At 47.2% G+C, this 15,669-nt stretch overlaps 1 protein-coding gene across 5 annotated transcripts in view; it reads right to left on the reverse strand.

Moving 5' to 3' along the window:
* The window catches only part of ADCY2 (adenylate cyclase 2), a 370,893-nt gene that overhangs the window by 14,183 nt on the left and 341,041 nt on the right, over window positions 1–15,669 (reverse strand). For 2 of the 5 annotated variants that reach the window (XR_013993678.1, XM_081054221.1), the window contains exons 23-25: window positions 13,044–13,158; window positions 8,155–8,279; window positions 3,707–3,902 (exon numbers count right to left, since the gene is read on the reverse strand). Coding sequence is in view for 4 of the 5 variants with exons in the window: in XM_081054221.1 (XP_080910347.1) it covers window positions 3,750–3,902; window positions 8,155–8,279; window positions 13,044–13,158 (393 nt within the window). In the remaining variant the exon portion in view is untranslated. The other 3 variants (XM_081054223.1, XM_081054222.1, XM_081054220.1) reach the window with 3 other exon arrangements.

A 15,669-nucleotide genomic window follows, 5' to 3' on the forward strand; every position in this document is an offset into this window, starting at 1 on the left:
CAGGAGAAGCAGGCCCACGTCTTGGGAAGAGACTGGACTTTAGTGTCTGGCAGACATGGGTAAAATTTTGGCTCCTGCATTTTTCAGCTGCATGGTGTACGGTAAATCATTGCACCCACGTGAGCCCACATTTGCTCCTTGTCAAAGTGGGGTTCCAAAACTTGCAGAGCTGGTGTGGGAATCAGTGGGCCATGGGGGTGTCAGGACAGGTACTGCAGAGGCGGCAACCGCCACGTGGAACACCTCTCCTTTGAGAAGCAGCTGCTTCTCTAACCTACACTGGAAATGTTTACTTTGTAGATAATTTGGAAATTATTCAAGCATTAAGGCATTGGCTATCTTTTCAATGAGTGGAACCCTTGGAATAAGTCATCCCTCATCTACCGTGATTAAGTTTCCCATGGCTTAGCAGTTAACAGGCAAGGGATCTAATGAATTTCAGTGCCATTCCTCCATTGCTGGTTTTATTATTTTGATTCTTTAAGGACACATGACCCTGAATCGCTGGCAATTTCAAGGCCGAGTAACTCCTAAATATTTCCTTATTCTTCTGAGAATTTTTTTTCACTGTAGGTGCCTGTTGTTTACTTATTGTTCCAAACAAACAGCAGTAGTTTATTTGGAATGCCTTTGGGTGAATTCAATCACATTTACAACATAACAGAAAATACATATAAAGTTTGAATTATGGAAAGCTTTACAAATTACTCTTTCTTCAGCCTTGATTACAAGAAAGACGAAGCATCTCTAAGGAATTGCCACCATCTGAAAGTAACATTAGCATCAAACACAATTATTTTCACTTACTTTAAGTCAGATCCTGCTCCCTTAACCTTCTACTAAGTTAGGGCTTGGGTTGGGCAAGGTTTCAAAAGATCTCAAGTATGTTAGACATAAATGTCCTTTAACATCTTGACCTTTACAATTTAAAGCCAATCCATGGATGCCCATTAGTCACCTTATCAAAGAGAAACATAGAGTAAAACAATTTGTTTTGATTTATCACATTTCCACCATTAGTCACTGTTTCTTGGAAAGCAGAGTGATTGCTGCCGTTAGGAAAAAGGAATAGCACAGGCATTTCTAAACAGATATACCAAAGCCACCGCAGCTTGAAGGGGCCTGGACTCATGGCATTTGTACTAAGAGGACTTTCTACGGCTGAAAGGCTGAGGAGGGCTTGGGGGGAGAGAGGGTCTTCCCGGCTACTGATAGCCCGTGGCCAGGGGCTGATGAGAATGAACTACAAGTCCTCTTGTTTGCAGGATTTGCTCCCAGGAATGTTTGTGGTTGCCAGAGCTTAGGGAGCTTAGACCAGGATTTCAGCAGACAGGTTGCTTTCCATTCTAGCCTTGTTTTGGTCACACTTTGAACAAGCCCCTGGACCTCTCTGCACCTGTTTACTCATTTGTAAAACGCAGGAGGTCTCCCAGGGATCAGATCACCTGGAGAAGCTGGTATCTGAAATAGGGGGAGCAGGATTTCTGACCTGGCAGGTCTGGGGTGGGGCCTGAGAATCTGTATTTCTCACAAGCTCCCAGGTCATGCTAGTGCTGCTGGTTGGGGACCACGCTTTGAGAGACACCATGTATGCACAGACCTTTGCAAGGAAGAATCTGATAACGACCTTGATTGCTTTAAAAACTCTACTGTTTGATAAGGCTGGTGACACAGCTTTGGGAAAAAACTATTCTTCTGTTGAGTTCTTTTCACCAAATTCAGCACACGTTGGGGGGCACGTTTAAGAGCTCTTGGTGAATCACCCAGGTGTCCACTAAGGACAGGTGACAAATAGCGCCCTCAGATAGGTGCTGCAGGCTCCAAGGGAGGAAGACCCCACAAGGTGCAGCTGCGAATAATTGTTACAGGTGACACACAGGCCAGTGTGAAGTCTCTGAACTCCTAGGGCACCCTCGTCCAGATTTTGGTTAGAGTGAACAAAAATGTCCTTATGTCCTCTTTTGTCTTTCAGTCACCTTTTTGGAGAAATTGGCATATCAAGGCCAATGCTGAGCTGCAATTGCAGGATCAAACCCTTCCTGACAGAGGAAGACAATTGAAGACGTCATGCTGTCGTCTCACTTCAGTGAAGAGGGCCAGTTTCCATAAGTGCTTTTAACTGAGTATGGGTCCAGGTGCCCCCAGGGTGCCGTCGATGCTGGCAGGACTGAGCCCCGTACCAGCCAGGCTGGCTCAGTCATTAGCACATTTAACCAGACCTGATCCCCTGAACTGCCCACGAGGAAAATATCCTAAGAGAAACTGAGAGTCATGTTCAAAGTCGCACAGCTAGAAAGAGCCAGCAATCAAACTGAGGGCTCAGGGTTCCAGTCTGAGCTGCAGGAAGATGCTGCCCGCTATGAGAGCACTGGTCCTTTGCGTCTTACACACCTGCCCGAGCCAGGAAAAGAGATCGAGTTTGGTCACCCAGGCTGGGATTTGCAGCTTTGCTTTTAAATGGTAGATTATACATGATTGTATTATTTTTCAACTTTTGGCAAAGTATGACTTCTTTATATGAAGAAGAAACCAGAAGTTTAGAGTTGGATTTTCTAGAATCAAATTTGTGGGTCTTCTATCTTCAAGGTTATTACGCCTCCTCAGACATAATAGGGCGGTTTGGCAGTTTCTATTAGTTGTTCAAACTGCTGTGATTGCTAATTCCAAATCACCCTTATGCAGCCTGTGTCTGCTAGCTTACCAAAGGATTATGGTAGATCAGAAGTGTGTGAACAGAGGGGTGCTGTTGCCAGTAGAAAATGTTTTCACTGTTAAAATATTTCCTTCTGAAAATGCTCTCCAGAGATGCCAAAATGAAAAGCAGACCCCTTGACACATGGAGCATGCTTCCTTTCTTTCCAGACAGCCCCATAATCAATTGTCCATGTCACAAACTTTGTCCTCATCTGAATGACTCAGGAACATCCCAATCTTTGCTTCTGGAGAGCGCTTTCTGAAACAACTGTCAACAGGGAGAATGAATGGAAAATACCTTGATTCTGGAGCAAAACACAGGAGAAAGAAGGAAGGCGGCGGCGATGGTGGTGGTGGTGGGGGGCAGGCGGGATATAGGCACTACAAACCAAAGTACATAAAACTTTTAATGAATTTAACCTTACAAAAGACAATGGCATCAAAACATCAGACGTGTTTGGTACAAAACTGGTCCTAGGTTGTGAGAACTAATTCTGGTGATGGATGGCCACGTGCTGCTGGCACGACACAGCAGAGCAAGGTGACAGAGCCACGGGTCCCACCTGGGGTCCGTGGACAGCCACTGGCAATGAGACACGTGGGTGACACAGTCAAATTCCATGTGGGGTGACAGAATCAACTTATTCACAAATACTGTGTTTTAATATCAGACTAGCGGATGCGGTTGGCGAGCTACCATATTTTCCCGAAAAGAACATGCACCAGAAGATAACATCCACCCCCTAGTTTTATTGCCTTAAGAATTTGTGTTTGTTTCACTTCTATCATCTGTGTTAGTTCTTTGAAAGCTTTTCTCTTCCATCACACACTCCTTTTCCTTCTCCTTAGGAGTGAGCACAGTGCAAGTGGCAGAACGATCTTGGCACACGTCAGACACCAAACGGGATGCCACCGGGTCACAGGAACGAGTCTGCAGAGGCTCCAGAGGACAGAACAGAGCACGCACATCAAAAACGAGGGACAAAGGTTGCAGTCAGAAAGTGCATCGTACCTTCCAAAAAATACAGTCTTCTTGCCAAAATGAAGGCGCCTCTTCAGGAAGCCAAGTTGCTTTGGGAAAGGGACCTTGACATTTCTGTGTTCACAAAGTACGTCTTCAGTTCCCCCTTTCCTTTCACGTTGATTATTCCTCGACATGTGCACGTGTACCCCAGGGTCTGCAGAATGAGGCTTGTTTCCTCCGTAACCTAGAGACACATGGACAAATGAAAAAGTGTTTAGTATGATATTAACACAACCCTTTGGAAAGGTCATTTGCCGACAAGGATAAAGAACCAAAAAATGTTCAAGTTCTTCAATCTATTAATTCAATTCCGGAAAAATTGGAAGAAGAGAGACTAATCCAAAAAAAGAAAAAAAGTTGAGGACAATGCTTAATTCAGTGCTGTCATAGTAAAAAAAATGGAAACACTTAAAATTCAAGTAATCTCCAGGGTTAAGTAAACTCTGATGAGATCGTGATCAGTATCATGGATGAGACCATGGAATAATGTAGAACCACCTCAGTCCACAAAAGGAGAATTAAGTGTGGACCCCTGGTACGGTTCCAACCACATGAAGATTAAGTATGCACATATAAGAAACCTGGGAAAGAGGAAAATCAAAATATGATGGACTGCTTGGGATTTGGAATGATGTTTATAAATTGTCATGAACGTCATTTTAGAAAATAACATGAATCATATTGAATCATATTGAAAATAGGCCTTAATAAAAATGGGAGAAGACATCCTGAGAAGCAGTCGACTCCTGCAAATGACCACGTGGGTCAGGTTTTGTGCACATGAATCAGACGACCTAAAACCAAAGACACTAGTCACTTGCCCTGGCCTTCGCATGCACACGGCACTCTGGGTAAGGTCTAGAGAGCTTCCTCAATTCACTGGATTGACATGGGGATGTGAAAAGGAGTGAGCTCCTCCCTTGTAGGCTGGCAGCGTGACAAGACTCCTGATTTCTTGCCATTTTACCATGAGGCAAGGGTCCTGGCAGCAGAATCATATTCAGGTCCTGCTGGGTCAGAGGGCAGGGATGCCTGCTGGGTAGGACTGGGAGCTGCCAGGTCCTGCCCTGAGCCTGTGCTGCCTCAGAGTGAGCCCACCTGGTTCCTTGAGGAACCACGTCTGGAGGAAGAAGCCCAGGCCTGCCTCGGTCTGGCTGCTTGAGTGTCATAATAGCCTTCTGCAAGAGACATTTTCTCAAGCAGAGAACGGGTGGCATGCACAGGCTTGACTAAGAACGAGATCTCGGCTTCCGAGATGAGGGAAGACCCACCTGTGGAGAACATGGTCCCCAGCAGGCCCCTCTAGAAGGTATCTGGGTCTGCAGCAGACAGGGAGAGAGCTGTTGTCCCAGGAACCCCTGGTAACGCTGTCGCTTTGGACATACACAAAAGCAAAGGAGGGATTTTCTCCCACCACTTCAGAGGAAATGGACATGACACCGGTGGGCCCCCCACCCACGTGTGTGGGTGACACGCACGTGCCAGGCAGGGTTGTGGATAACACAGCCGTGCTACTATCACAGTTTTGTCTGTGGCGTGGGCACTGTCAGGCCGATGCCGTGGTGGGGTCCGTGGCGGCAGCCATGAGTCAGCCTTCTTGGGCTAGTGGCTGGAGAGGCCTGGGGTAGACGCTGGTCTGGGGCAGAGTACATCAAACCATAGGAAGGCACTGCTTAAGAGAACCCAGGGCACATCTGTGGCTCCCACAAGGAAGGCTGAAGTGTTCCGTGTAAAGATCTCAAGGGCAGGCCGAGGGAAAGAGCTAGAAACTATATTCTGCCTTCCTGCAACATGCCCCAGCAGCCAGCCCCTAGCTTGGGGACCAGCATGCAGGTCCTCAGGACCCTTATGAGCAGAGCAGGGAGGAAAGGAGACCCAGATGCCAGATGCTCAGTGCTGCCCTCCCCGGACTGAGTCCAAGGCCCCAAGGAGGACAGGCGGAGCTTGGGGGTGAAACCTGTAGCGCAGAAGGGGCACTGGGTTCTGCATAAGAGCTGAGAGAACATGGACATAGCCCAGGAGCTCAGATGACAAATACATTCTCCTGATCGGAGTTCTTAGGGGCGATCGGAATGAGCGAGTCCCGCAGGCATCTGACTGCTGACCTCCACACACACAGCAAACACTCCACCCGGAGGCCTGGAGGTTAACTTGGCGGGATTTCCGGGTGCTGGGCATCACCACCGGTTCTCCAGTGATCCTTGGGCATTTGAAACACCAACCACACAATCATCACAACACACGCGGGGAGGAGGGAGCTGTCTCCTTGAATACCACCAGCGAAGCTCTTCCCATCCAGGGGAAGCCTGGCGGGGTGATCAGTGGGCTTCATGTTCTCTGGGCTTCTAGGCTAGAAAGCATGGTGGGAGTGCCACGCTTTTTGATAAAAAGATCCCATTCCTTTAGCCAAGGAGAAGCTCTTCATGGCCTCTGCATCGCTTTTTATTTTTCCTGGGTCTCACTATTTTCTTTTTTTTTGCACATAAATGGAAATAAGAGGCTAGTGGAGCCAGAGTGAGCTCCTCCCACAGGAGAAGGAAACCAGCCAGACACAAACCTTCCAGCTACTGGGCCCAGTGAGCCCACACGGGCCTGTGGACGCACTTCACTCTCGCCCCACAGAAACCAGTCTTTTCCTCCCCGAGGCTCAGGGTGCACACAGGCCTTTCAGGTGGCCACTCAGCACTAAACCACATGTGGTTTTATGATGCCTGATATCATCTTAGAGACACACAGGAGCTCAGACTCATCTGTAATGTTGACCTGCAGGGGATTTACAGCCTCCCAGAGGACCGCTCTCCTGGACCAGCTGCTCTCAAGTGGCTTTTCAGACTTATCTCAAGTGCCTGAAGACCGCTGGGAGAGTTGTGGAGCTCATTAAAACCACTAGCCATCTTCTGAATGTTCCAGGTGTGTGGTGGGGCACAGGGTAGCCTACAGGGCACAAACCGTGGAATTGGCAGAAGCATGCCTCCCTCTCCAGTGGAACAGCAGACCCTGGGTGGTCTAGGACTGCTGGGCCTCGCTGGGCATCGGGAACGGGTAGTGATGTGCATGCAGAGAGCCCTAGAAGCTGTGGTGCCATCAGGGCACGGTGACGCCAGGCTGCCAAGGTGGCAGACCATTCCTGTTAAGGGTGGGCAATGGGGAAGTCTGCCCAGAGTGACCACGGCTCCCGCCCACAGTCTTGAGGAACCCCGTGTGGCCAGTCTGTCTGGGAATGCCGAATGTTTTTTCTCCTCCCACATCACTTCCTCCTTCTCTCTCCCTTTGTTGGATGTTGCTTGCTTTTCAACAAGCAGTGACTAATAATCTGACTGGAAGAAGGCAGACACTTAGAAGTACTGTTTGTCCCATTCCAGTAAACACTAAAGATATGCATTGGAAAGGCCACAGTAATAGAATCGTCTTGGGGGAACGAGGTGGCGCAGCATGAAGGGCAAGTGAGAAGGCAGAGGTTTCGTGAAAAGCTCGTTGTTGGTGACTCTGGAGCTGATGGTCTTTCACAGAGGTTACTACAGTCTCTAAGTGTCCACTGCAATTTGAAGAAGCAAGGTTGTCTGAGGACCCTGGCCGAGCTCAGGCACACAGAACAGGGAAGCACTGGCTTCTCCGGAGGGGACGACAAACCGATCACATCTACTGTTTGTGTCCAGGGACTTTCACACAACTTTGCCATGTGGCAAGACTTTGTCTTGCAGAACACGGCCTGGCTGCGGTGACATGTAGAACCGCTGCTCTTAGAGGGTAAGGCACAGGTGCACATGTACACACGTCCTTCTTACGTGGAGAAGTCAGTCCCTTACTGGTCCTACGTGTCTGACATTGTGTCCAAGCGCTGCGTGCACCCCCTGCTGCTTTTCATTTGTCAGGTTCCCTTTCTATGCCCTGGGTAGATTCCAGTTCTTTCCAGTCATTTCTAGATCTTGAAATCCCATTCTAGTCCAATTTAGTGCGGCCATTTCACATCCCCCGTGATTCCATGTCTTCCTCTCCCTGATCAGCTCCGTCATTCCTCCTCTTGATCCAGCCCCCGGGAGAGGAAGGCTGGAGGTGAGGTCCGGTTTGGGGCCTTGCAAAGCCCTTTTCAAGGCGTTGTGGTGAGAGCAGGAAGAGGAGGGAAGGCACCACTCCTGCACTTCCCACTGGGCCGTCCTACTGCCTGTTGGTCATTGTGGTCCCTTGCTTTTACACTGCAGTGACCTTTACATTATATTTGCCTATTGTTTTTAATGCAGAAATGAATTAACATTTCCCCAATGAAAAGACTTACATAAATTTCAAGCTTTCCTCAAGGTTCTCTCAAGGTTTTTCAAGATTGACGTGAATGTCAAGATCCATTCCTTTGTTTTAACATATTAGTGCAATTATCAGCATACGTATGTATGGCTCCCAAGAGGACAGACAGGGCCATGGTGACCGTGCAGACAGGTTACCTGTATTTTGTCCAGGACTCCAGTGCTGTCCATCCTGCTCGCCACATTCACGGTGTTGCCCCAGATATCGTATTGTGGCTTCTGAGCTCCAATTACACCAGCAATCACAGGTCCATGGTTCATACCTGTGACACGTCAGAACGGGGTTACCATGATTCAAATGACAGCAATTGTCTTCAACAGAAACATTTTACTAGATCACCTGGAACCATCATTATTAAACCTCATTAGCCCACAGAACTCTCAAGCAAGGAAAAAGAATTTTTCGAATTTTATCATGTCAAAAACATCAAAATATGTGTCTTTTTTTCTCCCCTTTTGGACCCTGATTCATGATTATATGTCCATTTATCTTTATTCTATAATAACATAAAATTAGTTATGCTTTAAAAAGCTAAACATTGTAAGGCAACTGTTTTCCTATGTCATTATGTAATCTTAGGCAGGTGATGATAATTATACTGTTTTCCAAAAGTTTTGTACTTAATTAATTTTGAAATACTCATATTTTTATTTCAAATGGCTGATTGCCTGTACTATGTACACTGGCCATTCTGCCACTGTTGGACTTTTGGGTTCACACAAATGTTTTGCTGAAATCACCACCACTCTACTGCATTTTCTGCTTGCTTTTCATATGCAAACTTTTAATTCTCACCACAGCCCTGTGGGTGGGTTCTGTGATCGTCACCTGTAATTGTCAGGTGAGGAAGCAAAGGGGTGGTGCAGGCAAACAAGATGTGGACGGCAGAGGCAGAATGCAAAGCTGGGCAGTTGGCCCAAGGCCCCTGCTTTTGAGGACTCTGCTCTCCAGTCTTTATCCGAGCTTCTTGGACACATGGCTTCTCCTCACCTTGAGGGTGCCTGCCTTTGGTGACACCCCGACAGTGAGTTTACTGAATGCCTGAGGAGTATGCTTGATTCCCATTGCTAAACTACCTTCCAGAAGACTCTCCTAACTTGCACGGCGGCTGGCGAGGGAGTCTATGCATGTCTGGAAAAACCCATAGGCATCTGGACATGCGTACTATAGAGATTTTGATAGAGTTCAAATTTTTGTTCAACTGAGAACATGACTGGCACTTAAAAACGCACAACTGGGACAAAAAAAGACAAGAAGGCAGACTTGAGAGGATCGAGGGAACCTCCCAAGACTCTCATGTTTGGAGGGGATCTCAGGACACCTGTTCACCCCTAGTGAGCAAAAGTGACATGAAGATGGTCTCCAGACAAGCCCTGGAAGGTCTGTCATGTTTTGCTGCTTGGGTTCTTGGATCCTGTGAAGCTGGACTTGACAGTTCTGCGCCCATCAGAGTGAGAACAATCCAACTTCTGGGGCATAAGCCTCCCCACAAACTGTGATTCTCCAAGGTGACTCAATCAAAGTCACTGGGGACATTCATGGGTCACCTCTCTTCAGTCCAGCTGGCTGAGCTCTCACCAAGGCACGACGATGGATAGCTTGGATTCCCGGGATTCTGGGCATTATGTGTTATAACAAGTACACTGTGTGTGCGTATACATAATCATACATATGTATGTATATATCTTAGTATACGTTACTTCCTCCGAAAGTCAGGTACCCTGCGCCTTCACGGAGGTGACAGTTGCTCTGACCACCCCCTTGTAGTAATTGCAATTATAAGACCATAGCTGTTATACGTATACACTTAAGGCCATGTGCACTTTGACATGGATGGGATACGGGGATGGCGTCTGCCACAAAAAGCTGAAGCTTCAAAATTCTGATCAACTTGTCCAGTAAGGGAGAGGCCAGGCTGTTCCCCCTCTCCCAGTGCACCAGCTAGGGCCAGCCCTTGTCCCAAGAACTCAGTACAAACACACAGGCACAGAGTCATTATGGGAGCAGTGTGGAGGCAGGACATAGAAATATAAACGGAGATAGTTGACTGATCATTTCTCCTATGTTCTCTCCTGGCTCTGGGATCCCGGGCGAACCACAGGTGTCAAATTCTATCGATTAATGAGGGTGTTTCTGAGAGATTTCATTTCTCACTGCTGAACTGCTTAGTATACTTCAGCCTGTCATAGATTTTAGGCGAGGCTTCCTCTTAGCAGTGCAAAGGTAGGCAGGAAATGCAGTAGAAACACTTCCACCCAACCTTCGAAGGTTCACAGCAGTGAGAAAGAAATTCTCCTTTGCTGCGGAGGACTCAATAAAACTCACAGCTCTGCTTCAGACATCCCACACAGTTCATCCCAGCTCTGTCACAGGGGTCTGAGCGCTCAGGCATCAGCGGCTGGCCGCTGATGTTTGCCGCCTCTGCCATCAGCTTATCTCTGGGCCACTCTGAGTCCTGCTAGTCAATGGCTGGCGTAGGTGGGTGGGTACGGGGAGAGCGTGGCCGATTGCTGGCAATGGGGCAATCTCTACTTAAGTGCAAGCATGTGTTCAACTTGTGGTTCCCATTACTGACTGATTCTACAGTTTAACATGCAGAAAATGACGTTAGGACCTAATATTCAGCTCTTATTATTTGTATTATCATTTTTGGGGGAGTGTGGGTGGAGGTCAGCATTATTCTTCCGAGTTCCTAAGGTGAACTGCCACTGGATGGTGCCAGGCACCAAGGTGAAGCCTGGAAGCCGCCCCCTGGGAGAGGCCAAAGGCAGAGGGACTCAAAGGCAGGTAAAGTGAAACACTGAGCTCAGGCTTCCTTAGAAATAGAAAGAGCTGGCACGTGGAATGAGTGTACACATATTATTAGTTATTTGATAATCAGTGTAAAGTAAGCACTCAATAAATAAAGGAGGTCCATTCCACTGCTCACAGTAATTTGTAAAACAAGGTTACGGTCCAGACCAAGCATACTGCGCTTTGGATGTGACTGCATGTGACTAGCAAATAACATTCCCATTCTGCCTCACAGTGAAGGGCGATATTATTCTAGTCCATACGTTTGCCAATGGAGGCGTCATTTGGCCATGCAATAGATTTTTTTTTTTTAAAGGAGGGTAGTATGGAAGTGTGAGGAGCCCATTTTCCAAGCTGTACAAACAAAGACTCTCCAGGGACAAAGGGATGACTCCTTGTTTGATGTAGTCAGCAGGGGGATGGGGCAGCCTTCTGCCCACCTGGCCCTTCTCACCTTGTGTATGGTGGAGCCCGGATAAAGGTCCACCGTGCAAGGCGGTGAGAACGGATAACACCAAAATGTGTTCAGATGCTGACAATTAATAAGACATACAGAGAGGAGAATCTCATTTGCTCAAGAGATATACAATATTTCTGGGTTTAAAAATTCAGAACATATGCAGAGCAAAGAAAGAAAATAGCTCTAAATATCAGGGTTTTTTAAAAAGTTGAAATCTGTGCAAGAGAAGTGAAAAGCCAGTCAGATGGAATTTGTTAAAAGAACTACTCTATGTGGACTTGCTTTCAGAAGAAGCAAAGTGTGTTGCCAAGAATAACACAAAATGGTCGCAGGAGCCCTTACAAGTCGTGAATGGCTGCACATAACTGCACAAACATCAGAAGGCAGCTGTGTGCTCACCTGAGGGCTGGAAACATGCAGTTTGGGGGATAAACATTTGTAAAGGCAAGTAATCATGAAACACGCTAAATCAATTAAAAGTAAGGAAAGAACTGACTAGACTTTTTTTTTTTAATTTTAAAGAAAATTGGATTTTTCTCTTCAAATAGAATATTCAATCTGAAAATCGATAGCTATTTCAGAACCTAGGACACACATTTGCAAGTTTGGCATTCTTGTAGGTCATGACCCTGTGTATAAAGCATTAAGTATGAACACAAAATGGACGCTAATGATTCCGATAGCTGTGTCAGTCACAAAGTGACAGTCATGCCACAGCGCCCCCCGAACGGCACACCCAGTGAATGCCCTAACCAGGTCACTCCAGATGCAGGGTGGAGTGTGACCACCTGGACGCTTTATGGGACTGCAGATGGGAGCCCCGCACCCAGTCTGGAGCATGAGATCAGAGCGCACGGAAGGCTCCTCGCTCAGGCCTCAGCTGATGAGCTGACAGCTGTACCTGCATTCGTCCCAGATGGAGCACCTGAACCCTCACCTCCTGACCCTCTCACCTGCACTGCCTGACGCCTCAAGCTACGCACCCAGCTCTGTAGAGACTCTCGCTGAACACTGACTCTCTCCTTTCCTTCCTTCCTCAGCCTCTGTTCGCCTTGCCTAACCCTACTGCTTGCAAACCTGTGTGTGAAACCGCTCTCCCTAGATTACTGGAGACTACCCTCTGGCCGGAACCTTGGTGAATGCCCGTGGGAAACCAAGTCAGTAGGACTAGATCCATGGCTTTATTCTAATGAAGTCTGACATTGTGGAAAGACACCAGTGTGTGTGAGACTGCTCCTTGGATAGCCACGTCCCACTCACGACACCCTAGGAGGATGACTATTTTAATAATTCTAAGATGCATTAAAAAAAAAAATCTTTCTTTTCCCAGTTTCACTTCTCTGAATCTCGATGCATTTTCCAGCCCATGGTGGGTCCTAGTTTTATTGGCTGTCATCCATGAACAAATGGAGTGGCTTAGGTCACGGGCTTACATGAGCTTTTCAGGATGACGATGGCTGTGCATGCCAGAGCTTGTCCCTGGCTGGAGGGACAGTTGGTGGCACGGAAAGCCAGCTCACGGCCTACTTGCTAAACCAAATGCTTACAGTTTGGGTCCAACTAAGCAGGTAATTTCTTTTCTTATTTGTGCAAAAGTCCCTGAGGGACATACCACTGCCCTGAGCCCTTCTACCTGCAACCCAGTCCTGCTGCTCTATAGATGCATTTGTCATTGTTCTGCTTCAGCACCGCAAGGGAGATCAACATTTCCTGTGAATTCATCCTTAGTCCATGCCTTAACACGACTGAAACCCAGGTCTCTGCACAACATACCCACTCGCAACTTGAAGTCGTTGAAGGAATGCTTGTTGATGGCTTCCAGTTTTGCCACCAGCGCAAAAGCAAACTCCACCATGGTGCCGATATGCATGTACTGCCTCTCGGGCTCCTGAGGACAAAGAAACACATGCAGCAGGGGGGTTAGAGCTTCACAGGCTGGAATGCTCCCTTTGGTCACAAACCCGGGCTCCACTCAGAAGGGAACACGCACCAATTACGACTCTGCAATGCACTGCAGACGTTTGTGAGAATTAAATCTCATGTCAAGGAAGCACTGTGCCTGAATTCATTTTTGTGGCCATGAGGAAATGTGAAACACTAGGAGACACTGGGTAGGGCCTGCACTGGCGATTTAACCCAGAAATCGCCAACAGAGACACCTTTGGGGAGAGGCTGACTCAGGGTTCTCCATCTGCCTCTTACACCCAGTCTGCCCCATTTTCTGCCGGGCTCTGGCTTGGGGAGGCTGACCTGTAGGGACTCCCTCTTCCTTGTCCCCTGGCTTCCTATTGGATTAATCAGTGGGAGGGCCAGGAGAGATGGTGGGGGGCAGGCAGGGAGAGAGCTCGGGGGATCCATTCCTCCTTTTTCCCACTCCACGCTGGCTATAGTTCTGAGTACCACTGGGTCTCACAACACCACCCTTCCTTTTGGCCTATGCAGGGAGGGTGTGTTATGGGCTGATATGTGTTCCCCAAACTCATGTTGAAGTTATAACATGCAGGACCTCAGAAGGTGGCTGTATTTGGAGACAGGGTCTTGGAAGAGGTGATTAAGATTCGGTCATTAGTCTGACTAATCCAGTACAGGATTATAGGAAAAGGAAATTAGGACAAAAATAAACACAGAGAAAAGATCACGTGAAGACGTGGGGAGGAAAGGGCCATCTACAAGTCAAGCAGAGAGGCCTCAGAAGAAACTAAATCTGCTGACACCTTGATCTTGGCTTTCTGGCCTCTAGAACTGTGAGAAAAGAAGCTGCTATTGTTTAAGTCACCCAGTCTGGATTACTTTGTTGTAGCCTGAGCAAATTAATAACAGGGGTTAACAATTCCTGCCTTTACTAGGCTCTGGGTGGTTTATCATCCTTTGAGGAACAGAGAGTTATCATACGTATGGAGCTGAAAAAGAAAGGAAGACCAACGTTTCCAATGAGCAGAAGTAGAAATTCCTATTTACTCTTAATTTATGTTTACTATTCTTGTTACTAATTTATATTTACCATTAATTTGTAGCACCTATTATGTTTATATTTACTTTTGAAATTCATCTTTTAAAATGTCTTTTTTTTTGGTTATATTTTAAAAATAGATTCTTTATTACTTTTGTACCAACCTAATTACTTTCGCACCAACCTAATATTACTTTACACATCCTGAAGGTTTGTGCTTCCCCAACTTTTAATGATTTGGGCACCAAGATTGGAGTGCGGCTTCCATTCAGCCTGCCTGGTGAAATGCACTCTCAGTGCTGCCAGTGCGCTTGTAGGATGGGCGCCCATCTTAGCCCTGCAATCAGTGTGGCCTTCTCCTTGGAGTCTGTCTCCTTCACTCATTTGTGAACTCCACAAGAGCAGAGACCGTTCTCGTAATTTGTGTCTCCATAGTATGATCAAAGGAGAAGCACTGGATTGATACATGCTTACTAAATAACTACGCTTCGGTTGACTGTCGGGTAGCAAGAAGAAATGTCTAGGAGGAACAGAGAGAGAATCGTCAATCTTTGGCAGAAGGCCAAAGCCAACTAATTCTCACCTGGGGAGCATACACCCACGAGGGATCATTTACAAGTCCCATGCAGTCGGTGAGGGGAGAAAAGGCAACCGAATATTGTTAGGGTAGACTGGGGGTGTCCTCAATTGGGATGGGCATCAATAAGAGACCCTGGAAATTCCTGAGAGAAGACTGGGAGAAACAGAACATAGGACATGCATGGCTTCTGGGAGGAGTGTTTAAACCCATTGGGCCCCACAGGAGCTCAATCAGGGATCCAGTAAGCTCTTGGGGATATGGAAAGAGGAAGCACCTGGTGACCTGCGGGATCATTCTCTATGGGGGTGAAGATAAAAACAAAGTCTGAGGGCTTCGGCTGTGAAGAGTGAGAAGAGAAACGAAGACAGTAGACATAACCAGGGCAGCAGCTAAGGAAAAAGGAAAACACCAGGAGGGTTATTCAGCACAACCAGCTGCATTTTAACAACGGGAGCGAAGAGGAGAGCGCTAGAGCAGGCTTCTCCAACCTTGGCACTGCTGACATCCGGAGGGGACCGTTCTTGGTTCTGGGGGGTCCTGTGCATTGCAGGGTGCTAAGCAGCACCCCAGGCCTCTACACCCCAGCTTTTGGTAGCAGCCTCCCCCTTTCTAAATGTGACAGCCCCAAATGTCTCTCAACATTGCCAGGTGTCTCCTAGGGGGGAAAATGCTCCCAGTTGAAACCATTGCACTACATAAAATAAATATGAATAGAGAAGAGGAACTAAATTTCTGGCTCAGAGAGGAAAGCTTCTTCCTTCCTTAGGTGAATTACATCAATCTATGAAAAGACAAATGAAATACTACTGTTGTCATAAATCTGTAACTTAAAATTGTGGGAGATAAAAACAATTTAAAAAATTGAAACT

This window comes from Rhinolophus hipposideros, assembly GCF_964194185.1.
Source record: "Rhinolophus hipposideros genome assembly, chromosome: 7".
Taxonomy (NCBI): Eukaryota; Metazoa; Chordata; class Mammalia; order Chiroptera; family Rhinolophidae; genus Rhinolophus; species Rhinolophus hipposideros.